Source organism: Cetorhinus maximus, chromosome 18 (genome assembly GCF_964194155.1).
Source record: "Cetorhinus maximus chromosome 18, sCetMax3.hap1.1, whole genome shotgun sequence".
NCBI lineage: Eukaryota > Metazoa > Chordata > Chondrichthyes > Lamniformes > Cetorhinidae > Cetorhinus > Cetorhinus maximus.
Genome location: NC_135896.1, coordinates 829226 through 854512, shown reverse-complemented (window position 1 = coordinate 854512; position 25287 = coordinate 829226). Strand labels below are relative to the sequence as shown.

Here is a 25287-nt window from a genome sequence, read left to right as displayed (position 1 = left end):
TTAGATAATGTGGACAAAGAAAAGCTGTTCCCATTAGCTGATGGTACAAAAACTAGGGGACACAGATTTAAGGTTTTGAGGCAATAGATACTGGGGGGGAGCGGGTGTGAGGAAGAACTTTTTTGCGGAGTGAGTGGTAAATGACTTGGATCTCTGTGCCTCAGAGGATGGTGGAAATGGAGACGATGAATTATGCCAAGTGGAAATTGGATAGGCACTTGAGGGAAGTATACTTGCAGGGCTACGGGGATAGAGCAGGGGAGTAGGACTGACTGGATAGCTCTACAGAGACAGCATGCGCTTGGTGAACAGAATGGCCTCCTTCTGTGCCATAATGACACTATGACCTTCAAAGATTTGTATACATACGCCCCAAGGTGTCTATGTTCTTGCACTTCCTTTAAAATTGTGCAAAGTAGTTTATATTCCTGTTCTCATTATCCTTGTCACAATGTATCACTGTGCTAAATTTAAGCTGACATAAATTTGACCCATGCCCTCCTGATGCCTATCCTCCTCTGATCGGGAATATACTGCCTGAAAGGCCAGTAATAGCAGATTCAATAATAACTTCCAAAGGGGAATTGGATAAATATTTGAAGGGGAAGAATCTGCAGGCTATGGGGAAAGAGCAGTGAAACTAATGGAAAGCTTTTTTAAAGAATTTATATAGGCACAATAGGCCAAATGGCCTCCTCCTGTGTGGTACGATTTGATGGTTTAAATTATTGTGTATATAAGAGACAATGCCAGCATCCGCAGTATTTTGCTTTTATCTTAATGATTAATGGCTCTTGGTAGGTTATATTTGTTCTGAAATGTTAATCTGTGTTCTCTTGCCAGGTGTGCATATTATGTATTATTTGGATCAAGGGATGAAATTAATGACGAACAATGTTCATGCATTCGTGCATTTTCCCTTCTGTTGCTAGGCCTTTCTCTCTAACTTGGTGGAAGTGGCTAATGCTGACTGGAGTTAATCTTGCTGGAGCACTTGGGGTAAAATTTGTTGGAATCTTTGTGATCCTTCTGGTTGGAATTAATACTGCCTGTGATCTCTGGCAGCTTCTGGGAGCACTCAATATTTCTCTGGTAAGCAGTTGGTCTGACAGTTTCAAGTTCCAGAGATTTACCTTTTAGAAGCAATGTGTAGGACATGTTTCTGAGCAGTTTCTCCACTGCCCCAGGGCATTATTTACTGGGCCAAGCAGCAAGACTGAAGATTGGATAACTTAGTCAGTTAGGTAACACAAATGCCAGAAATTTTCATAAGAAAGTAAAGTTGGAACTCAAATCCTGTTTGTTTGGGTGGCAATTGTGTACGTGCTGTCAGGATAGGCCGAGCTCTGTACATCAGAAAACTTTGATTTAAAACCATGTTCAGACTGCACTGTAGCCACTGATTTGTTTTCAAAGTAGTGAATAGGAAGAGAAACCAACAGAATGTTCTGGCCTCTGTGAAGCATTGGATTGTTGAATAACTGCAAAGAATGCTTTATGCAGTGACACTTAACATTATTGCAAGATGTTCTGTAGCTGTCATCACCTGATGATATAGGTTACTTCATGTAAAAGCTTTAAGTAATCTGCTTTTAGTGTAACCAAAACCAAACTGAATATATCATTATAAAATGGGAATGCCTTGGAATTGTACAGTTCAAGTATTTCATATGGAATTTCAGGTTTTTGTTCCATTTGGCTTTGAGCATTGGCTCAATAAATCTTGACTTCAACATTGTGAGACTAGGGAGGAGGCAGAACATTTGGAGAGAAGTGTGAAAATGATTCAGAGCAGCACTCATCACAATAATATTGATAAAATTGAGAATTTGTGATCGATTATAGGTGTCAGAGGGATCTATTATCCATGAGTAGAAGAAGGATAAAAGAGTTATTACCAATTGTTGGAGCAGTCTTCAAATCTTCGACCAATTTGGAGTTTATAGAGAGTTGTGTTGTCCGGGGGCAACAAGTTTGACACGGTAGAAAATACCTTTCTACCGAAGCAATGGTGAGAATGTAAGAATTTGGTTTGAGGCCTGAGAAATGGTGATGGCAAAATTATTACATGTAGGATGGAGCCATTAGAGGCACGGTGGTAATGTGATAGTTGGATATGCTGGATGTAAAGAAATTTGAATTGAAACAAGATTTCCCTGCTCCATCACAGGGCATGGAGGAGATGGATTTTAGTGATTTGGGCATTTTGCAGGGAGATGGTAATGAGGGGATGTGATCTGATGGAAGCTAATGAAAGGAAAGTGAAGAGTTGTTAAGTGGAGTGATTGTTACTTAGTTAAGTTAGATTTGTCTTTGACTGATGAATGTATATTTTGTTGTTGACAGGTTGAATTTGGGAAACACTTGTTAGCAAGAGTTTTGTGTCTCATCGTCCTGCCTCTTGTGTTCTACACAGCATTATTTGGAATTCATTTTTTAGTTTTGAACAAAAGGTAAGTTACTGACTAGAATTGTGTTTAAACTTAAACTCCCAACCTATTAAACAAAGCCCTTTTTGAAGGATTAGCCTGAAACTGGATGGAATAATGGTCCAGAGCCTGCCTCTTCACACTTGGAGCCTAGTTTTAGATCCAGTTCAAACAAAGGTCTTAAATGTCTCCTTTCATTGGACCCAATCCAGTTTCTCCTGCCAAGGAGTTCACAAGCTGAGAGGATTCTCTTTCATTTGTTGTAAGTGTCCTGAGTGCAATGAATTGCCAGTCACAGCTGGAAGGATATGTCATGTGGATAATGGCCCTTGTACTGAGGAGCTTCCGAGGCCACTTCAGAGGGCAGTTAATAGTTAACCACATCCCTTTAGGTCAGGAGTCACATGTAGACCAGACCAGGTAAAGATGGCAGATTTCTTTCCCTGAAGGACATTAGTGAACCAGTTGGGTTTTAACAACAATTGGTAATTTCATGGTCACCATTACTGAGACTAGCTTTATATTCCTGATGATTTACTAATCTGCCAAGGTGGGATTTGAACCCATGTGCCCAGAGCATTATCTTAGGCCTCTGGATTGCTAGCCCAGTGACATTACCATTACACCACTGCCTCCTGTGTAGCTGTCATCTACCTACCCTCTGAACACTTGCTGAGTATTCGGTTAAAGGTAAGTACCATGCCATCCATAGGATGGATCTCACCTTGCTGATTTTTCCCCTCTGTTCTCCATCCCCTCCTCCCACCCACCCAGTCAAGTCCAATCTGGAGTGTTTTGTCCAATTCTGGGCACACAACTTTAGGAAGGTATACAAATAGTCGCTTGGTAGTACAGAACTTGAGTATTGCTGAGAAAAGAGTGATGCTGTCGAATCTTTTCGTCTTGCATTCATCAGGACAGATTTTCAGGAATACGAAATCTCAAAGGGAATAATAATTTATACTGCATAAGAGGGTGCAGATTAGTTGGTGAGTGGACTCTCTGACCCATTTGCAGACAAAAAGAACATGTCCGTGCATTGCGTCTTTTTCAACTAAAAAGCTGGGGGGGGCAGCCATTTCTTGGTTCATTCCCCATGGTAATGCCTTGAGGAATCAGAGTTGACCTGCTTGGTTTGAATTTAAACAAAAGTTTGGCAGTTAACTGTTCCTTGGTGCGTTCTCTCTGGCAATGCCTTTATCAATCAGAGTCCGCTTGCCAATTCAACACCCTCTTATACAGTGTAAATTGCCGTTCCCTGAGATCTGGTATTTTTGTGAATCTGTCCTGATGAGCGCAAAGCTTCAACAGAGTGTCTCTTTTTTCAGTAATACTTTAGGAAGGTTGTCAAAGCCTTGGAGAGAATCCGAAGAGATTTATGAGAATGGCACCAGAATTGAGAATGTTCATCTGGACAGACTGGAAAAGCTGGTATTGTTCTTCAGAGAAAGTTAGGGGGTATTTGATAGAGGCATTCAAAATCATGCAAGGCTTTGAAAGAGTAAATAAAGAGAAGCTGTTACTCATGGCAAGACAGTCCATAACAAGAAGACAAGATTTAAGGTGATAGCCGAACAAGAGCAGATGAGGATTTAAAAAAATATATATAGTAATATCCTGTGATCTGGAATGCCCTGCCTGATGAGGCAGTGAAAGCAGGCTTAGGAGTAACAGTCCGAGTCATTTACAGTATAGAAGGAGGCCATCCGGCCCATTGAAGTTATTGCTGGTTCTCCAGCAAGCAATCTAGTCCGCCCCAGTCCCCTCACTGCTTTATCCTTATAGCCTTGTAAGTTTCCTTCAAGTGCCCATCTAATTTCGTTTTGAAATCATTGTTTCCACTTCCACCACCCTCGTGGGCAGCAAATTCCAGTCATTATTACTCGCTAAGTAAAAAATTCTTCCTTGCATTTCCCCTACATCTCTTGCTCAAGGTTTTAAATTGGTGTCCCCTAGCCCTTGTACCATCAGCTAATGGGAACAGTTTTTCCATATCTACCTTTATCCAAACCTGTCATAAACTTGTCCCACTCTATCAAATCTCCCCTCAATCTCCTTTACTCAAAGGGGAGCAACCCCAGCTTCTCCAACCTAACCTAGTAGCTAAAATCCCCTCACCCCTGAGACAATTCTGATAAATCTCCTCTGCACCCTCTCAAGGACTCCCACATCCATCCTAAAGTGTGGGGACCAGAACTTGGTGCAGTACTCTAGTTCTAGCCTAACTAGAACTTAAAGGTTCAGCATAACTCCTCTGCTTATGTACTGAGGCTCACGATCCCATAGGCCTTGCTAACCACTCTCAATATGTCCTTCCACCATCAAATATCTATTCAGATGAATCCCAAAGTCCCTCTGTCCTTGCACACTCTTTAGAACTGTGCCATTATGTCTATATTGCCTATCCTTTCTACCAAAATGCATCACCTCACACTTCTAAGGGGAGATGGTAGCGTAGCGGTCACTGGACTAGTAATCTAGAGGCCCTGGGTAATGCTCTGGGGACATGGGTTCAAATCCCACCAAGGCACCTGGTGGAATTTAAATTCAATAATAAAATCTGGAATTGAAAGCTATCCTCAGTGATTGATGACTGTGAAACTATCATCGATTGTCGTAAAAACCCATCTGGTTCACTAATGTCCTTTAGGGAAGAAAATCTGCCATCCTTACCTGGTCTGGCCTACATGTGACTCCAGACCCACAGCAATGTGGTTGGCTCTTAACTGCCCTCTTAAATGGCCCAGCAAGCCACTCAGTTCAAGGGCAATTAGGGATGGGCAACAAATGCTGGCCTTGCCAGTGACTCCCACATCCCATGAAAGAATAAATTTTTTTGTTAAATTGCATCTGCAACTTGTGTGTCCATTCTGCTGGCCTATGTTCTGTCATCTTCACTGTTTGCCACACTAAGTTTGGTATCATCGGAAAATTTTATTATGCATTCCAGTATCCAAGTAATTTATATGTTGCAAAAAAAGTAGTGGTCCTAGCACTGACCATTAGGGAGTACCACTTTCTACCTTCCTCTGATCTAAAAATAACTCTCTACCACAACTGACTGGTTTCTGTCCTACAGTCAAGTTAACACTGACCTTCCTATTCCATGAATCTCAATTTTGTTAACCAGCCTTTTATGTGGTACTTTGTCAAAGGCTTTCTTAAAATCCATATAGACATCACCCATTGTGTTCCTTCCATTAGCTTTCTCTGTTAAACAGTTGCTTGGTAGTACAGAACTTGAATATTGCTGAAAAGAGAGACATGTTGCCAAAGCTTTTCATCTTGGGCTCATCAGGACAAACTCAGGAAGGCCAAATTTCAGACGATCGCAACAATTTATACCACAGGAGGAAAGGGTGCTGATTGTTTGGCAAGTCAACTCTGGCCGAGGCATTGCCATGGCGAAAGCAACGGGGAACCAAAGGCTCTCCAAGCTCCTGGGTAATTCAAGAGTCTGAGGAGCTTGAACATGTTCTTTTTGTTTACAGAGAATGGGTCCTGTGCACAAATGTATGTCGCTTCTAGCAAGTGTAAATGATTATCTTAAATTGGTTGTTAGTGTCGCTATTTGCGCATTTAGGAAGCAAATGTTGTCCAGTTGCAGAATCACATCTAACAGACATTTTGTTTTGAGTTTTGCAAGCGTGGGCTGGTAGAGCATGGTCTGTAATCTGTTGCGAACAACCAAAGGGCATGCTGTTTGATGCGATCAGCCAATTGCTGGGAAGTATAGTCTACACAGCTGGCATCGCACTGGCACTGAAATTCATACACATCGCTGATTAATTATATGGTAGACAGAACATCTTTCTGGACTGACAGCAGCATCCTGTTAATGGAAAATACCATTTGCGTAGCTACTGCAGAGTAGCAGTGTCAAATGCCTGTCTTAACATGTTGTTCAAATTCTTGAGATAAATTACCCTGGAAGGGCAAAGTGAGGTAGATTGGGCAGATTTCAGGTCTGAAAGTGGCAGCTTTTGGCCCGTTTGTGAGTTTGCATGATACACAACAAACAATGATCTGATGGGGATAGCCATTGTCCTACAGGTTAGCTTTAATGCAGCCTATTTCTGCATCAAGCTTGCAAGGTGAGCAAATGGGCTAGGGCCCTATTTACAAGATTGATGTTGAGGTCAAATTCATAGCATGCTGAGTTATTAGAATCCAGAAGTGTATATTGACCAGTGAAGGTAGGTTTGCAGTAGATTGTAGTGGAGAACTCATATTAGTGGATTTCTCGAGTAGCATGTCGAGGAAAAGAATGTATTAGACAGTTCTACTTCATAGGTGAATCTGAGGGCAGGTTGAAGCATATTGAAGAGAGAAAGGAAATCCTTGCAGGTGCAGACTCAAAGATTGCGAAAGTATCATCTACGTATTGGAAATATGCACCAGGTAGGGAGTTAGGGCTCATTCCATCAAAATCGGGTATCTCAGGGAAACTGACAAAAATGTTAGCGAGAGCTGGACCCAGAGGGGATCCCGTGGCTATACCATCTATTTGGGCATCTTTGGTGTCATTAAACTGGAATTTTGCTGCACGAGTTGGTAAGTTCATAATTTCAGTGAATACCGATTTGGAAAATGGCTTTGCGTCTAGAATTGTCGTGATATAGAGACGTGGGGCAAATGCTGATGGTTTCCACATAACGTTCTTCATGCACCCACCCCTGATACACCAATGCGCCAATTGCTGCCTCCCTTAACACCAAGTTAAAATTCTTAACCAGTATTCAATGATAGTTGATAATATTTGGCCTCTTTCCTGTCTAAGTGGATTCCCCCTTTTCACTCTTATGCTGATGAAAGTGCTTGCCTTTACACTTTGATCACTTTTTTTCATATTCCTCCCCCTCTCTCTTTCTTGCTGTGTCTCTGTCTGTTCTCCCTTTCTATACCTTCCATTATTAATTTTATTCTATACTATTTCCCCTTTACTTTTCATAGCCCTTTGTTCAATCTAATTTTAGTTTGGAATTCTGTGTAACTCCTGCTTTTCAACATAATCCCTTCTGATGTCAATATTTACTCTAGATACTGCAGGCAAATCTCCAGACAGAATCACAGACCAATGTTTTCAGGAGTCCCTTCTGCAACATTTGAGGTTTTAGGCTTGCAATGTGACTGGGAGCCCCCTGTGACAGAACATAGGACTTTGGAGCAGGAGTAGGCCATTCAGCCCTTTGAGCCTGCTCTGCCATTCAATAAGATCATGGCTGATCTGGTTGTGGCCTGAACTCCACTTTGCCGTCTGCTGCCATAACCTTTGACTTCCTTGTCTATCAAAAATCTGTCCAACTCTGCCTTCAGTAAATTCACACCCAGCCTCCACTGCTTTCTGGGGAAGAGAATTCCACATTTGACAACCCTTTTGAGAGAAAATTCTCTTCACCTCTGCCTTAAAAGAGAGACCTCCTATTCTTTAAACAGTGTTCCCTAGTTCTAATCTCCCCCACAAGTGAAAACATCCTCCCAGTATCTACCCTATCAAATCACCTCAGGATCTTATATGTTTCAATAAGATCAGCTCTTGTTCATCTAAACTCCAGTGGGTATAGGCCCAACCTGTTCAACCATTCCTCATAAGATAAGCCTTTCATCCCAGGAATTAGTTGTGTGAGCCTTCTCTGAACTGCTTCTAATGCTATTATATCTTCCTTCAAATAAGAAGACCAAAACTGTACACAGTACACCAGATGTGGTCTCACCAATGCCCTGCACAGCTGCAGTAAAGCTTCCCTATTTTCATGTTCCATTCCCCTTGCACTAAATGCCAGCACCCCAATTGCCTTCCTAATCACTTCATGTTACTGCATAGTAACTTTTTGTGATTCATGTACCAGGGCAGCAGGATCCCTCTGTTCTGTCTAGTTCTGTAATCGCACTCAATTTAAATAGTGTACTGCTTTTCTATTCTCCGTCAAAGTAGGCAAGTTCACATCTTCCCACTTTATACTCTGTAAAATTTTTGCCCACTTGCTTAACTTGTCTATATCCCTTTGGAGATGCTCTACCTCCTCTTGAGAACTTACTTTCCTACCTATCTTGGTGTCGTCGGCAAATTTAGTTACCATACATTCGATCCCTTCATCCAAATCATTGATGTAGGTTGTAAAGAGTTGAGGCCCCAGCATTGATCCCTGTGGCACTCCCACTGGTTGCACACGAAAAAGACCCATTTATCTCTACACTGTTTCCTGTTAGCTAACCAATCCTTTATGCATTCTAATATGTTAGCCCCTGCACCATGTGCTCTTATCTGTGTAGTAATCTTTTATGAGGCAATTTATGAAGTGCCTTCTGGAAATTCAAGTACACCACATCTACAGGTTCCCCTTTATCCACCTTGCTTGTTACTTCCTGAAAAAGCACTAATAAATTAGTTATTCATGATTTTCCTTTCACAAACCCATGTTGACTCTACGTGATCAAAGTATTACCTTCTTGATAATGAATTCTAGCAATTTCCCTGTGACAGATGTTAGGCTATCTGGCCTGTAGTTCCCTGATTTCTGTCTTCCTCCTCTCTTGAATAAAGGTGTTACTTTAGCTATTTTCCAATCCACTGGAACTCTTCCAGAATCTAAGGGATTTTGGAAGATTATAACCAATGCAAATAGACTGGGGCATCTGACCATGGCCTCTGTTCATCTGCAAGATGTACATGAAAATGAGCACTCTGTCCTCCCAAGTGAGGGTGATATCTTGGCAGGAAATGGGAGGTCATACTGTTGTCATTATTTCTCAATTTCTAACAGGTAACTGTGTGAAGGAAACCCAGACAGTGTATCCAATTGAGCACAATGCCCTTTGACCAGGAGACTAGTGACTTGCTGAAGAAATGATGTTGAGGAAGATTAATGCTGATGGCAGGATTGGAAACAACATCATAATGTTGTAGTTTTTGGCAGGTGGCCACCCTCTGGAGAGCCTGCCACTTTCTGGAGTCTGGAGCCTTGTATTAACGGCTGGCAGAATCAGAGGCTGGTACAGAGGGCAGGGTGAAGGTGGAAATAAATGTATTACGCCTAGTGAATGTACTGTAATCTCCTCGGTTACCCTGAGAAATGAAGTAACTATGTAATTGGATGACTTCACTGTTCTATAACCAAACAGGAATTGATGGTGTTGGAAGCTCACAACTTTTGTCCTTTTTTTTTCTTAGCGGTCCTGGCGATGGATTTTTCAGCTCTGCATTTCAGTCTCGTCTGATTGGTAACAATTTGCACAATGCATCGATGCCAGAGTGTAGGTGTTCCTTAAATACTTACTGTTTCGGGCAGTTACTGAAATAAATAGCCAAGCTGCATCCGACTTTCCAACAGACCTGGGCAAATCATTGATTCAAGTTATAGGCAGGAATTGTGGCCACTGTTATGGAAGCAGATGGGAGGAGATCCCTGTATGGGTGATGCTGGTGAGAGAGTTCACATTCCAAGGGATGGGAAGTGGGAGCTACTCAGAAGTGGCTTTGTTAGAAGGGATACTCTAGATTGTGGGAGAAGATGGGATCTGGTATTGGCCAACGGTGGAAGTTCCCCAGGCATAAAACTAGCAGGATTCCATCCAAAATGAGAACAGGCCTACATGGTGTTGGCCTTCCCCATCTTTGCAACATCCTCCACGCTACAAGCTGCTCTCCTGCTCCCTCAACCCAAACTTTCCATTCCTCTGATTCTGAACCCTTGTGTATTTCCCCCTTCTTTTGCCCCACCACTTTCGGTCATGTTTTCAGCTACCTGCACACTACTGGAGTACTAGGGCTTCTCATCTAATCCTAAGAAACACTGAGATTCTGAAGGCAATGTGATTTCTAAGATTTGTTGAACTATAAATCAAGTGAATACATCTGTTAAACTTAAAAGTAGGATAGCCATTGGGGGACTAAGAGTTGCACCAATTCAGTCCAGTTCTTGATCAGAAATATATTTCTGTCATAACACATCTTTTGGTCATAGGATAGCTTGTAACTCTAGCACCTTGGTCTGAAAATTCTGTAATATATTACTTCACAAAATCTCAGTGCAGAAGAGGCCCTTCGGCTCATTGAGTCGGCACCGACACATGAGAAATACCTGACCTACCTACCTAATCCCATTGACCAGCACTTGGCCCATAGCCTTGAATGTTATGACGTGCCAAGTACTTTTTAAAGGATGTGAGGCAACCCGCCTCCACCACCCTCCCAGGCAGCGCATTCCAGACTGTCACCACCCTCTAGGTAAAAACGTTTTTCCTCACATTCCCCCTCCTAAACCTCCTGCCCCTCACCTTGAACTTGTGTCGCCTCGTGACTGACCCTTCAACTAAGGGGAACAGCTGCTCCCTATCCACCTTGTCTATGCCCCTTATAATCTTGTACGCCTCGATCAGGTCGCTCCTCAGTCTTTTATGCTCCAACGAAAACAACCCAACTCTATCCAACCTCTCTTCATAACTTAAATGTTTCATCCCAGACAACATCATGGTGAATCTCCTCTGCACCCCCTCCAGTGCAATCACATCCTTCCTATAATGTGGTGACCAGAACTGCACACAGTATTCCAGCTGTGGCCTCCCCAAGGTTCTATACAACTCCAACATGACCTCCCTACTTTTGTAATCTATGCCTCGATTGATAAAGACGAGTGTCCCAAATGCCTTTTTAACCTGGCTAGTCTCTGCACAGAAGTGTTTGACGTGAGGCCCTATCTTTTTTCTCATCCTTGGGATTACTTCATCTTGTTCTTGTTTCTTCATCTGTGCCACATTGATCACCTACCCAAATATTTTAACTTAGACCCTCCTAGTGTCATTTCTTGTAATTTTTAATTTAAGAGTTTACTTTCTATATGTGCGTTTACAAGTATGTAGCCCATTACTTCTCTGTCAGCTGTCTGTTTGCGCAGAGATTTCTCTGGCACAGTCCTCTCTCTCTCAATCACTGTCAGTCCCTATACTAAATAACTCATGGGACCTCTTTCATATATCAAGCTGTTAACCTATTGTATTACACACTATCCCTCTGTTTCCCAACCACCTCTATCTCTCCTTCCTTTATTAAGTCCCTCCTTCAAATGCTTGCTCAAGCTTTCGGTCACCCTTCATAATACCCATCCCTTGAGCTTGGTGTAAATCATTTTGATCATTGTGAAACTTTCTAGTTCAAAGGTACTATATAAATGCTAGCTTTTTTCAGCTTAGTCAGTCTGTACTAGCATTTATCACATGAGCTGTACTCCAATCACACTTACTCATTTTGTTCCTGTACCTCTTAACCACCTTTCCTTCAACAACGAGCTAACCTAGTCTTAAGTGTTTATGTGGTCACTACTTCAATTACTGACTCCATTGGTGCATTTCACAGTCTCTCAACCCTTTTGGTTATTTAAAAAATAAGTTTCTGCTACTCTGTCTTCAATCTCATGCATTTTTCATCTTTCATTTATGTCTCCTCAATTTAGAACCCAAATTAGTTTCTTTTATCCGCTATTTCTCATCCCTTATTAATTTTAAACACTTAGTTCTGTGTAAAGTAGCTTCTTTAGGTCCGTTTTAAGTCTCTTAAACTCAAGATTGATTGTATGAACCCTTGTTCTAGACCTTCAGTCACTGCAGTCAGCCTACTTCCCTGTCCCATCCCTTAATGGTTTTATCCATCTGTATCATACAGCCTTGCAACCTGTGCTCTTCTGACAAAAACAGCCCCAATTTTTCCAATCAATCTTTCTGAATCATCCTGCTTTTGATTGGAATTATCTAAGTTGTACTCTGGTTATAAGTTGTGATGGCTTAGTAATGCCAGCTGACGTAGCAGTGGTGGAAGCAGGAAAATGGTAAACATTTGACAAAGAAAAGAAAGGACAGGGGAATGGGAGTGAGATCTGAAACAGATGGGATAAGCTCTACCGCCGCCCCCCCCCCCCTTTAAACCAGCTTATATTTCACCTCTTTTCTATTTTTATTTAGTTCTGTTGAGGAGTCATATGGACTCAGCGTTAACTGTATTCCTCTCCGCAGATGCTGCCAGACCTGCAACTCAGCAGGTATTTTTATTTTTGTTTTGGATTTCCAGCATCCGCAGTTTTTTGCTTTTAAGCTAAATGGCCTCTTCTGTGCTGAAAAATTGTTGATCAGAGAACTCTCTGAATCTCTTCAGCCTTATTTATTCTTTCATGGGGTGTGGGTGTCGCAGGCAAGGCCAGCATTTGTTGCCCATCCCTAATTGCTCCTTGAACTGAGTGGCTTGTTAGACCATATCAGAGGGCGTTTAAGAGTCAGCCACATTGCTGCGGATCTGGAGTTGCATGTAGGCCAGACTGGGTAAGAATGGCAGATTTCTTCCCCTAAAGGACATTTTGCAACAATTGATAGTTTCATGGCTACCATTACTGAGACTAACTTCACATTCCAGATTTTATTAATTTAATTTAAATTCCAACAGCTCCGTAGGGGATTTGAACCCATGTACCCAGAGCAATAGCCTGGGTATTACCAGTCCAGTGACATTAGCACTATGCTACTGTTTTCCCCTCCCACTCCCTCTAGATGTATCATGATGTCCTTGCTAAGATGGAGAAATCCAAATTGTACACTATTCTAGATGTGGAGGGGACAGCTGGTGGGGGAGGAACCTCTGGCCTGTATAAGCTTAGCATCCCATCATGTGTTTTAGAGCCTATGCTGTATAATACAAGATTCTATTTGCCTTATTCACTGCTGCCAGGCACTGCAGACAGACTAGCACTTCATCTTTATAGTTCTGATGTTCATCCTTTTGCCCTGGTCTGATTGCTGTTTTGACATTAAATTGTGTGTGTTGTTTCCAAGTTCAATTTCCCAATCCATCTTGACCTTTCTGCTCCTGATCACCTGGTCGTTGAATGTTCTTGCAAATCATTGGGAATATCAGAAATCCCCACCCAAATCCTTGGGGCACCCACTAATTGATTCCTACTAGTCCAACAGCAGCATGGTGGAAAGATTTCTTGTCTCCCTAAATGCCTAACATCTCCCTAACATCCTGCCACGCTGATTGCCCATTTATTTCATGTTTCCCTATTTATGGATGAGCCTTGTACATGACTCAGTATCAAAAACCTTACTAATATGCAAGTCATTTATGATAGAACTTGCAGATGAAGCTGGTCTTCCATCTCATCAAGCTATGTTGACTTGTCTGTGTAGTCATTCAAGAGATGTTGGGCTGGATTTTACGGGGCACTGCAGTCTCCAGACCCACCACCCCTTGCTTAAAAAATCGCTTTGGCGGGGTGGTAGAGGGCTGGTGCCATCCCACTATTTGTTTTTAAGGTGAGACTTCTGCCCCAGGAGGAGGCAGTGGCATCTTGGTAATGTCATTGGACTAGCCATCCAGAGGCCCAGGCTAATGCTATGGGGGCACAAGTTCAAATCCCACCATGGCAGCCAGTGCAATTTAAATTCAATTAATAAATCTGGAATTAAAAGCTAGCTTTGCTAATGGTGACCGGCATCAACCTAGGCACTGAAAATGACAACTGCCCACCCAGCCCTGTTGACCCTCAAAAGCCCTCCTTATTCATTCACAGGATGTGGGCTTCGCTGGCTGGGCCAGCATTTATGCCCATCCCTAGTTGCCCTTGAGAAGGTGGTGGTGAGCTGCCGTCTTGAACCGCTGCAGTCCATGTGGTGTGGGTACACCCACAGTGCTGTTAGGAAGAGGGTTCCAGGATTCTGACCCAGTGACAGTGAAGGAATGGCGACATATTTCCAAGTCAGGATGGTGAGTGGCTTGGAAGGGAACTTCCAGTTGGTGGTGTCTAGGGGCTTGTGCCAAAATTTGGAGAGTTGTCTCACAGACTAGTTGAGCAACAGCCTGACACAGTCACTCTCACAGAATCATACCTTACAGCCAATTTCCTAGACACCTCCATCTTTGGGTATGTTTTGTCCTACCTGCAGGACAGACCTACCAGAGGTGGCGACAGAATGGTTTACAGTCAGGATTGAATGCCCTGGGAGTCCTCAGCATTGATTCCGGATTCCATAAAATCTCATGGTATCGGGTCAAACATGGGCAAGGAAACCTCCTGCTCATTATCACCTACTGTAACACCCCCTTCTTCCGCTCAGCTGATGGATCAATACTCCTCCATGTTGAACACCACTTAGAGAAAGCACAGGGGGTGACCTGGGTTGGAAGGTGCCTCCAGTGGGCCCGGGGACCCATAATGGGGGTTCCCCCTGCTCCCACCGCTTGAGACCAGCACGCAAAGCTAAAGCTGCTGGACTTTGTGGCTAATTTGTGTCCTAAACCTATTCAACCTCCTTGACTCCATCTCCTTTTGTATCCTTACTGAACAAAAATCAATCAACCCCAGTCTTGAAAGCTCAATTGACCTCCAGCCTTTTTGTGGGAAGAGTTCCAGATTTCTGCCACAGTGAAGAAATGTTGCTTGATTTCACTCTGAGTAACCTGGCTATAGAATAGTTAATTTGTTGTCTTGTGGGTTACCAGGCTTGCTCGTGGCCGTATTTCCGTTTGAGAGTTTAGTGACTACAATTTTGCTGGTATTTCGCTCCCTCGGAGTGTTTTCTAGGTATTTTGTTCTAGGCTTAACAGCAGTTCTCTCTTGCTCCAGACATTGCTTATGGATCAGTGATTACAGTAAAGAACGTGCGGACTGCAGGTGGGTACCTGCACTCCCACTGGCATCTGTATCCAGAAGGCATTGGCGCGCGACAGCAGCAGGTTAGTTGGACTGGTACTGCAATCATGTAGTAGTTCCAAGTGCCGAACATGTGAAGGCTTTCTCATTCTGTTGTTCTGTTTTTCAGGTGACGGCCTATTTACACAAGGATAACAATAACCTTTGGATTGTCAGGAAACCTGAACAGGCCTCTGGTCAGTGCTGTTCAATTTTATTTCTTAGTCATTTATACCCCTTCACTAAATTTAAAAGGATAATCAAGGAATGCTGTGTGAGGTTTTAAATATAATACTGAGCCATGAGGAGAGCTGTTTGACCATTTCTTGAAAGGCCTCTTGCTAACCCTTATTGGCACTTGGCTCTAATTGAAAAAAAGTCCCCTTTGCCATTCTGTACACAATATTGAAGTATAAATTTAGCATCCACTAGAGAGCTCCTTATGTTGATATTAATTAATGATTCAGACTGATGCCTCTTGAACATAGTGCTAGGGAGGTGTCAGCTGTGGCTCAGTTCATAGCACCCTCGCCTTTGAATCAGAGGGTTGTGGGTTCATGTCCCACTCCCGGAAACCAAGAACTGTGATTGTACTCGAAAGAGTTGCAATCTGTGACTGTTAATAACTCGAAAGAGTTTGAACATAGTGCTACAAATGTGAGACTTTATAAGATGGTTATGTTTTAAAACAATGTTCTGATTGAGGGATAGTGAAATCATACTAAATTCTGCCCAGACAGACCCATGTGATTTGGTTGCCATTGGGAAAGAGACCCAGGCTGAAACCTATTAAATTAATTAATAGGTTTCACACCTTGATGTAAAAGAAGGGAGCTGGATTTTTTTGGTCATAGACTTTCAGACTCGGAGAGACCCAAAGAGGAACACAGACATCTACTGTGAGAGGCAAAAGAAAAGACTGTTTTGTGTTAGACACCAAGCAGGATGCCGAGGGGAAACTGATTTTCTGTTCCAAAAGACTGGACATGCAGAGATTCAAAAACCAAGTAGTTGCCAGAGTGGGCCTTGCTGCTGAAAGTCAGTTTGGGGATGCTTGTAAGACTGAATGAAGCGACTTTTGAAGGACACTGGAAGACCCTCCTGAAACTCTGGGAGGGGTTTGGGCTTGAATCTGCAGGGCTACATATCTGCTGAGAGCGTGGTGTAACATACAGACAGGTCATAAAGTATTTTTGTTTGTGTTAATTAGTTACTAGGGAAGTACTTTTCTGTAGCTTGGTATATTACTTGCCTCTTAAGTAATATTTAGTCTAGAACAAAAATACCTGGAAAAACTCAGCAGGTCTGACAGAATCTGCGGAAAGGGATCTAGTTGATGTTTCAAGTCCGTATGACCCTTCATCAGAACTAAGACATAAAGAAATGAGATGAAATATAAGCTGGTAGAAGGGGGTGGGACAAGAGAGCTCGATAGGGGGCCAGTGATTGGTGGAGGCCAAGAAAAGACTGCCAAAGATGTCATAGACGAAAGGACAAAGGGGTGTTGACGGTGGTGATATTATCTTAATATCTAATATTTAGTCTATGTTGATTTTAGTTTGTTCCGTTTATCACAGATGTGTAATTATGATATTACAGATTTAGGGCAACTGTTTTCAAACCTTTACATTGAGTTTAAAAGCCTTTTTCAAAATGGAAGTATGGACAGACAACATGGCACCATTCTGGTGTTTGTTCAAACCTTGTCATATTCGTATCTCAAAAGCTGGCTACCAAGAGTCATTAACATGCAAAGGCGACTCCAGAGATGTCCATTGAATCTTATAAAAGGTGTGAAAAACCCTTTTACTTCTGAGGCAGCAGGAGACAGGAAAGACTTCAAAGGACCACAATGTAATTAACTTCTTTGCCCGGTGAAACAAAGACTCTTTGAAAATTAACACAGCAGCCATTTTTGTATTTTTTAAAAACTGTATAAAAGAGGCTATAGGAAGTTGTCTTGTGTGGCAGGGTGCAGAACCCCCAGGAAGAACTCTGAGAGACAACGTCAGAGAGGATTCTTGGCCAAGGGGAGGACAGAGAAGCAGGTATTAAGAAATCAACTGTTCTCCTGTTGAAGGAGACCAGGAAATCTGCAAGTGCCGTAACCACAGAATTAGTGAGGAATAGGAAACCTCCATCTCCAAAAAACCTGCTGTGTCCACCTAAAAAAGGCAAACGCTGACTAGTCGACTGCAGAAGCTATTGCAGCTGCTAAACCGAACCTCAAATTTCAACCCCTTCACTTCCGAAAGAAGGAACTCGAGCAATAGACCCGCAATGATATCTCTCGGAGACTGATTAAAAAATCTCATCTTTTTTTTCCTTTAACTGCATTTTTAATCTTTATATCTGTATTTTAGTTGATAGCTTTATTACTTTTACTTAAGTAACTTTCAGCAGTAGTTTCATAATAAAATAACTTTTATTTTGTTTAAAAATAAAGCTTGACTGCTGGTTTATTTTTAAATTGAATCATTCACTAAATTAAAAGGGGCTACATACGTAAATTCTTAGCTGATGGACCACTTTAAGGTAATGTCTTTTTACGTTAAAATGTGAAATCATCTTGTGCAATTCTTTTCATCAGTTGCTGGGAAATTCATATTTCTTTAAAAAGCTATTGGTCTCTACGGAGATTGTAACAATGGGTGCAGGAAGAAGCCGATTTAACCCTAGAGCATGTTCCGCCATTCAATAGCTTGTTTTCACTAGCCCTTGTTTTCCAGCCTTCTTGAGGAAAAGACGAACACCCCGTTAGCCTTTTGAATTTTTTTCTGTGTAAGTATCATAGCTTTTGTGCTAACATCACAAAGACCCTTAACTGCTCATCCTAGCAGCTCTCTTTCGAATCTATCGTTCTTGTGCCCAGAATGGATGACCTCTCACTTTCGTATATTTAAGTTTAAGTCGCTCATTTTATTGTCAATGTCCTGTCAATGCTACTTCCTGTTCCAAACTACTTTATGTACCATGCCATCTAACTAAATGTCGTCAGCAAACTTGCATATATGGCTCTCTTCACTATTCCCTAATCTAAGTCATTGATAAGTAAAGTGCAAAGCATTGGTCCCAGTACAAATCCTTGGGGGATACAGGAGTCCCACCCTGTCAATTTGAGTACATACTGACTATTCCGAGTGTCTGTCCTACCTCCAAACCAATTCCTTATACAAGCCAATTGGTTGCCTCCAATTTCATGTGCTCTCATTTGTCTATAGGCATCTTATCTGCCCCTACTTGGTGTTACCATTGGCTTTATACTGTTTGAGGATCTGTGCAGATTCTGTTGTTAATCTTGTCCTTCTGCTTCTTAACTGGGGTCGGGGTTTGATTTTTGTACTTTGTTGAATATTTATGTGGAGTTAAACATGTAATTGAAGCAGCAGCAAGGTACTGCCATTCAAACATAATTAGGTGGTGGTTGGCAGTGCTGTAGTGCTGCTGGGACACACCAAAGCATTGCTCCGGCACCTTCTACTTAAAAGAGGCTTTTCTAACTCCATGTGGCCCACCAAACATGTTGGACATTCAACTGATTTATATTTGAAAAATGCTGTAAAGCTGCTCATCCAGATACAGGCTGGTTTCTCCCTGCATTTGCTGTTGATAGGCTCACTAGCAATTAGACGAGCAGCAATGAGTGGGAAGGTAAGTTTGAAAATAAGGTCCAGGCGAGGGCAGCCTGATGAACGGGGTCCAGGCAAGGCAGCCAGTGTCTGCGTGAGTGTCTGACTGGACATTGTGGGGGGAGCATGAGTGTGAGGGGGTTGGAGGAGAGAGAATGTGAGGGAGTGAGGGCAGGAGTGATTCACATTAATTCCTTGGTGGTGATGACATGAGGATGTGAAACACGGTATAGTGTTTGTATTCCCTGCTGGCAGCTTTACATGGAATTTACAGTGTGGAGACAGGCCATTTGACCCACCTCATCTATGTTGGTGTTTATGTTTCACACACACCTCGTCCCAACTTTCTTGATCACACTATTAGGGTAACCTTTAGCTTCTTTCTTCCTCAAACATTTATCAGTTTCATTGAATGTATCTGTACTAGAATTATAGAACGGTTACAGCACAAAGGTAGGCAATTCAGTACATTGTCTCTGCAACAACAATTCAGCTAGCCTACTCTTCTGTCTTTTCCATGTAGCCCTGTAAAATCTTTTCAATTAAAAAGCATACTTTTACTAAACATTTGGGGACTCCAATGATTAGTACATAGGAATACAACGCAATAGTAGGTTTAGAAATGATATGGCCAACACATTTTCTTAGAGTTCCTGCATCTCAAAGTTCCCCACTACACCCCATTTCCCCTTTTGAGGTGCAGGACAATGAGGCTGTTAATAGTTAATTGACTGTTTTCATGTTGACAGGACTATTAAATGATTATTCTTTTTTGCCTTCTGAAGCTCATTGAATTTAATGATCCAGCAGTAGAGAGCAGATTTATTTATTGTTTAGTCATTTAGATAAAGTCAAATTATTCATTTAGATCTGTTTTTGTTAATGTGGATTTGATAAGTGCTGGAAATGAACCCTTGAAAAATGATTATTAGCGATTGCCTGTGTTGATCTGTTTGAAAGCTGAAGATGTCGATGAACATTAGTATATGAAACCCACAAGCTGGGAGTTTGTGAAACAATCTTTTGAGAGAGAGCACCTCACCTGATTAATTGCCCCCTCTGACGCCTTTTACAGACACGGGTGACACTGCCCAACATATTCGACATGGTGATGTCTTCAGACTTGAGCACAAAGAGTAAGTCTTGGAAATGAGCTCATCTTCAGTTTATCAGTTTAATAAAAATGAGGTTCCTTCTGCAGGCTCATTTTTCTGTTTTTTGATTGCTAGAACGTCTCGGAATATGCACAGTCACCAGCATGAGGCACCACTAACAAAGAAGCACTTCCAGGTCACAGGATATGGAATAGTAAGGAATGTTCAAGGACTTTGGCTTAGATTGAGGAAAAGTTATTTCTGCACAAATGAGTGTCTTTGAAAGGAAATCCCAGGGCAGTTGGAGTCTGTCACAATGTGCCCACCTGGGGCACAGATATTGTGAAGGCTAAACAGCAAGAGTCTTCCCAGAGATTGAAAAGATATAAGGCTAAGAGACAGATGTATCTTGTGCAGAGATCATTGTGGTTTTATTGATTGAGGAGTTTTCAGAGGGAGGCATGACCATCCTGATGGAGCACTCTGGTAAAGAAACCAGGTATGATTTATATGCATTGAATTTGTGCCATGTTCTCACTGAAAAGAAAAGATTGAAAGCTGCTTTTCAGAGTCTAAAAAAAGTGAGATAATGTAGGCATGTCAAGCTGTCTCATCAACAACAGTAGAACCAGAGGACATAGCCTGCACTTGAAGGGGGAAAATTCAAAACTAATCTAGAAAAACAATGTTTTAATGAGCAATTGGTCAATCTAGGAAGATAGTGGCAGCAATTAATATTGACGGACCTTAAATGCAAATTAGATTTCTTTCAAAAAATAAAATTTGAGGTATGATATTGAGTAATTAAAGACATGTGTATAGTGAATGTGGCATGTTTGGGAAGAGCAGGTGATTTCAGATTTATGGTTCCCAAAACTTTCCACCACTGCAGGTTTTCCTTGCCTTATAGTTGTAGACTCATTGATAGTGATTGGTTGTTGTGCTTCATCAATAACTTGTCCTTGTGACTACCGGATGGTAGAAAGCGAACTAGCTGGACCTTGATTCCTATGTAACTTAGTGGTGGACAGGAACTGCTCTGATGAAGATAAATTCTACTTCTGATGATTGAAGGTTGCTTTTGTTTATTTATAGAATGGAACTGGGGATTCAAATGATTTCTGGAGAATTGAGGTGGTTGGGGGACAGAATGGGGATCTGATTAAAGTTCTAAGAAGTAAAATTCGGTTCATCCATGTGGCAACTGGATGTGTCCTGTATTCCTCTGGGAAATCCTTGCCCAAATGGTGAGTATTATTGGCTCATTCAATCGCCTGTTCTGCAAGCTATTAGCTTTTGATCAAAAATGTTATGTCCAATATTCCCTGTAAACTTTTATTGTCTGATTTGTATTATAATTTTCTAGATGTCCTTCTACTGCTTAATAATGGTAACACATCACAGTCCACACCTCACAAGGCTTCCCACACTGCTCCTGATACACTGAGGTTGCAGTGGCCACAAATCATATCGATTCCTGCGTTGCCATCCCTTTTAAAAATGTGGATTCTGTTATCATCAACTCTTGGTAGTTTAGTCTTTCACCATTAAGAAAATATTCTGATTTGTCTTTCCCAATTATCAAATGGGTGCCCTCACACTTTTTTCCCAATTTGAATTCCATCTGCATTAACTTTGCCCACTTTGTCTGCCCACATCCCTTTGTAACTTTCTCCTCCTGTGCCTCCTAACTTAGTGCAGAGCTGTGAAAATAGCGATTGTAACCACAGTGTCCACAGTTTGTGTACTTACATGAGCATATACTGCACATCTAATTTAAATAGTGGAGCTTTGTGTCTGTTTAAAATTCACACCTGTCTTTGCAACCCAATTTCATGAGAGGTGCTTCACTGTTTCAACATTTGAAAATTTGATTTGAACTGTGTGTCTCTGTTTTTCTTTGCTGTTGCTAGGGGCTGGGAACAGGTTGAAGTCAGCTGTAGTCCGTACCTTAAAGAAACCCCTAACTCATTGTGGAACATTGAGGACCATGTCAATGCCAAATGTAAGTGGCTGCCGATGTGATTGTAGTAATAATAAACCTCTTGTGCCTATAATATCTGACCCTTATTGTTTTAATCATTCAATACGTAGGAAGCCCAAAGGGATTTTGGATGCATATGTAGGTTGTGTGCAAGACACTGAATAGGAATGTGTTAATGGAGACTGTGTTATGTTCCTATGGGCGTAATCATTAATAAATACTGCAACTGTTGCCCTGTTGTCCCTACAGAAGTAGTAAATGCACATTGTTGCCAACATCTTACCGAGGACCTTAATAAGGACATCCCAAGGTGACACTGGATGGGGAAATAGAAGCATGATACTAAGCAACAATGGGAATCAAAACTGAAATCAAAGAATTGATCTCTTCTGTTTCACTGTCAGAAAGCCTGACTCATAAGAAGAGAGTATATAAACTGGGCTGTAGACTAGACCAAATTGCAGAAGTACGGTGAAGTGAGACTATGTGGGAATTTGTAAACGAGGCTACCAGCACATTGCTAAATTCTTGTATTTGTTTGAACAAAAAAGTTCTCTACCAATTTCTCTCTCAATTCTCTCTAAAGTTGAGGTTAGCTGAATTATTCCAAAATGATTTCGACCACCACTTAAACACAATGCCCACCTTTAAACTATCTGTCGCTTCCAATTATTGTCACTTCTTTAAAGCCCCTTCTGGAGCATGACATTTCTCTGCTCAGTGCCCATCTCTCCAGAAATTCTAGTTTGAATCCCTCTATGGCGTCTGCCCTGGAAAAAAACCATGAATATACCTTGCATAGCATTGATGGTGGTGGTGCCCTGTTCCTCCTTATCCCCCTCGGTCTCATCAGTGTTTAAGATTATTGGTCACATTGTCATGGTCTAGCTCCATTCTACTGCCCTTGTATACTTCCAGTTCTGTCCATCTGGGTATAGTCAATGGACTTCTGGAAATGGCTTTTTTTCCCCTCTCCCTCATTGCCACCTCGGGAGTTCCTTGAGGATCTAATGTTGGGCCCTTCACTACCTCCATGCTGCCCAGTGATCCACATCCTTGGGTAAACCTTCCATACATAACAATGATAGCCAGTTCTACGTCTCCATCTTTTCTCTTGTTCTCTGTAGCCGTGAGCGTGAATCCCAAAGGCTGTGTTGCCTGCCTGGCGCCAGGGTTAAGGACTTCCCCTCAGGGCTGGAGAGGAACTTGAAGTGGGAGGGGAGGGATCCAGTTGTCATTGTCCACGTTGGTACCAATGGCATTGATAGGACTAGAAACAAGGTTCTGCTAAAAGAATTTGAACAGTTAGGAGCTAAGTTAAAAAGCAGAACCTCCAAGGTAATAGCCTTGGGATTACTACCTGAGCCACGGGTAAACTGGCATAGGTTAAATAAAGTCAAGGTGTTATATGCGTGGCTCAAATATTGGTGTGGGAGGAATGGGTTTCAGTTCATGGGGCACTGGCATTAGTACTGGGATAGAAGGGAGCTGTTCCGGTGGGATGGGCTTCACTTGAACCATGCTGGGACCAGTGTCCTGGTGAATCGAATAACTAGGGCAGTAGAGATGGCTTTAAACTAAATAGAGGGGGTAGGGTTCTGGAGATGGGATAAGTAGGCTCACAAAGCAAAAGGATATAGTGGCATTGCAGGGCAGCTACTGAGGTAATGATACCCAGAGTGTGACAGGAGGGATAGAGTGTACAGACATAAAAAAAAAAGCAGGAAATAGGGTCAAAGGGGAATAAAATGGTAAAAAGGCAAAATGAATGGCTCTTTACTTAAATGCACGTAGTATTCAGAACACAATAAATGAATTAACGGCACAAATCAAGATTAATGAGTATGATCTTATAGCCATTACGGAGACATGGTTACAAGGAGATCAAAGCTGGGAACTAAATATTCAGGGGTATGTGATTTTTCGAAAGGACAGCCAGGAAGGAAAGGGTGGTGGGGTAGCTTAATTAGTATGAAATGGAATAAGTATGAAAGCAAAAAATGATCTTGGATCAGAAGATGTGGGTGGACGTAAGAAATAACAAGGAGAAGAAAACACAGGTGGGAGTAGTCTATAGGCTCCCTAACAGTAGCTGTGCTGTCGGACAGAGAATAAATCAAGAAATAATGAGGGCATGTAAAAAAAGGCAGTATATTAATCATGGGTAACTTTAATCTCCGTGTAGATTGGGAAAATCAAATTAGCAGAGGTAGCCATGAACAAGAATAAACAAAGAGTGTATTCGGGATGGTTTCCTAGAACAATGTGTTGTGGATCCAATCAGGGATCAGGCTATTTTGGATCTGGCAATGTGTAATGAGGCAGGTTTAATAAATTATCTGAGTAGAAGATCCCCTGAGAACCAGTAACAAGGTGGAATTTAGCATTCAATTTGAGAATTAGAAATTTAGTTTGGAAACATCTGTGCTAAATTTAAATAAGGGTAATTAAAAAGAAATGAAGGCAGAGTTGGCTGGAGTGGACAGGGAAAGGAGTTTAGCAGAAAAAACAGTTGATGAACAATGCCAGACATTTCAGAAAATAGTTCCTGACTCACAACAAAGATATATCCCAGTGAGGAAGGAGGATTCTAGGAGGGGGATAAACCAACCAAGGAATTAAGGATAGTATCAAAGTGAAAGAAACAGCATACAATGTGGCAAAGATTAGTGGTAAACCAAATAATTGGGAAAGTTTTAAAAACCAACAGAAGATGACCAAAAAAAATAAGGAACAGGGAGAAAATAAAGTTTGAGGGTAAACAAGCAAGTGATATAAAAACGGACAGTGAGAGTTTCTTTAAATGTACGAAGAGGAAGAGAGAGGCCAAAGTATAGGCCTTTTAGAGAATGAGGCTGGGGAAATAATACTGGGGAACCAGGAAATGGCAGAGGATTTGAATAAATACTTTGCATCAGCCTTCACAGTAGAAGACACTAATAGTATTCCAAAAATACTAAATAATCAAGGGGCAAAAAGGGGGGAGGAAGTAAATACAATAACTATCAGTAGAGAAAAGGTACTGGGGAAACTAATTGGGCTAAAGGCCGATAAGTCCCCTGGACCTGATGGGTTGCATGCTCTGATATTAAAGGAAATAGCTGCAGAAATGGAAGATTATGACCAGTGTATCCACCAAGAGTCCTTAGATTCTGGAAAAGTCCCAGAGGATCAGAAAACTGCCAATGTAACACCCTTATTCAAAAAGGGAGAGAGACAAAAAAACGGGCAACTATAGACCAGTTAGTTTAACGTCTGTCATTGGGGAAATGTTGGAGTCCATTATAAAGGATGTAAAGGCAGAGCATTTACAAAGACATAAATCAAGCAGAGTCAGCATGACTTCATGAAGGGGAAAATTTATTAGAATTCTTTAAGGAGGTAACAAGCAGGATAGATAAAGGGCAACCAGTAGATGTAATATATTTGGATTTCCAAAAGGCGTTCAATATGGTACCACATGTAAGGCTACTTAAT

General features: G+C 41.7%; 1 protein-coding gene across 3 annotated transcripts in view; it reads left to right on the top strand.

Moving 5' to 3' along the window:
- pomt2 (protein-O-mannosyltransferase 2) overlaps positions 1-25287 on the top strand; it is a 120414-nt gene that overhangs the window by 36693 nt on the left and 58434 nt on the right. For all 3 annotated transcript variants that reach the window (XM_078561921.1, XM_078561922.1, XM_078561923.1), the window contains 9 exons: positions 933-1092; positions 2347-2453; positions 9601-9683; positions 15038-15147; positions 15234-15300; positions 19808-19868; positions 19962-20040; positions 20922-21073; positions 21740-21831. In XM_078561921.1, the coding sequence (XP_078418047.1) occupies positions 933-1092; positions 2347-2453; positions 9601-9683; positions 15038-15147; positions 15234-15300; positions 19808-19868; positions 19962-20040; positions 20922-21073; positions 21740-21831 (911 nt within the window). The remainder of the gene's footprint in view (positions 1-932; positions 1093-2346; positions 2454-9600; positions 9684-15037; positions 15148-15233; positions 15301-19807; positions 19869-19961; positions 20041-20921; positions 21074-21739; positions 21832-25287) is intronic.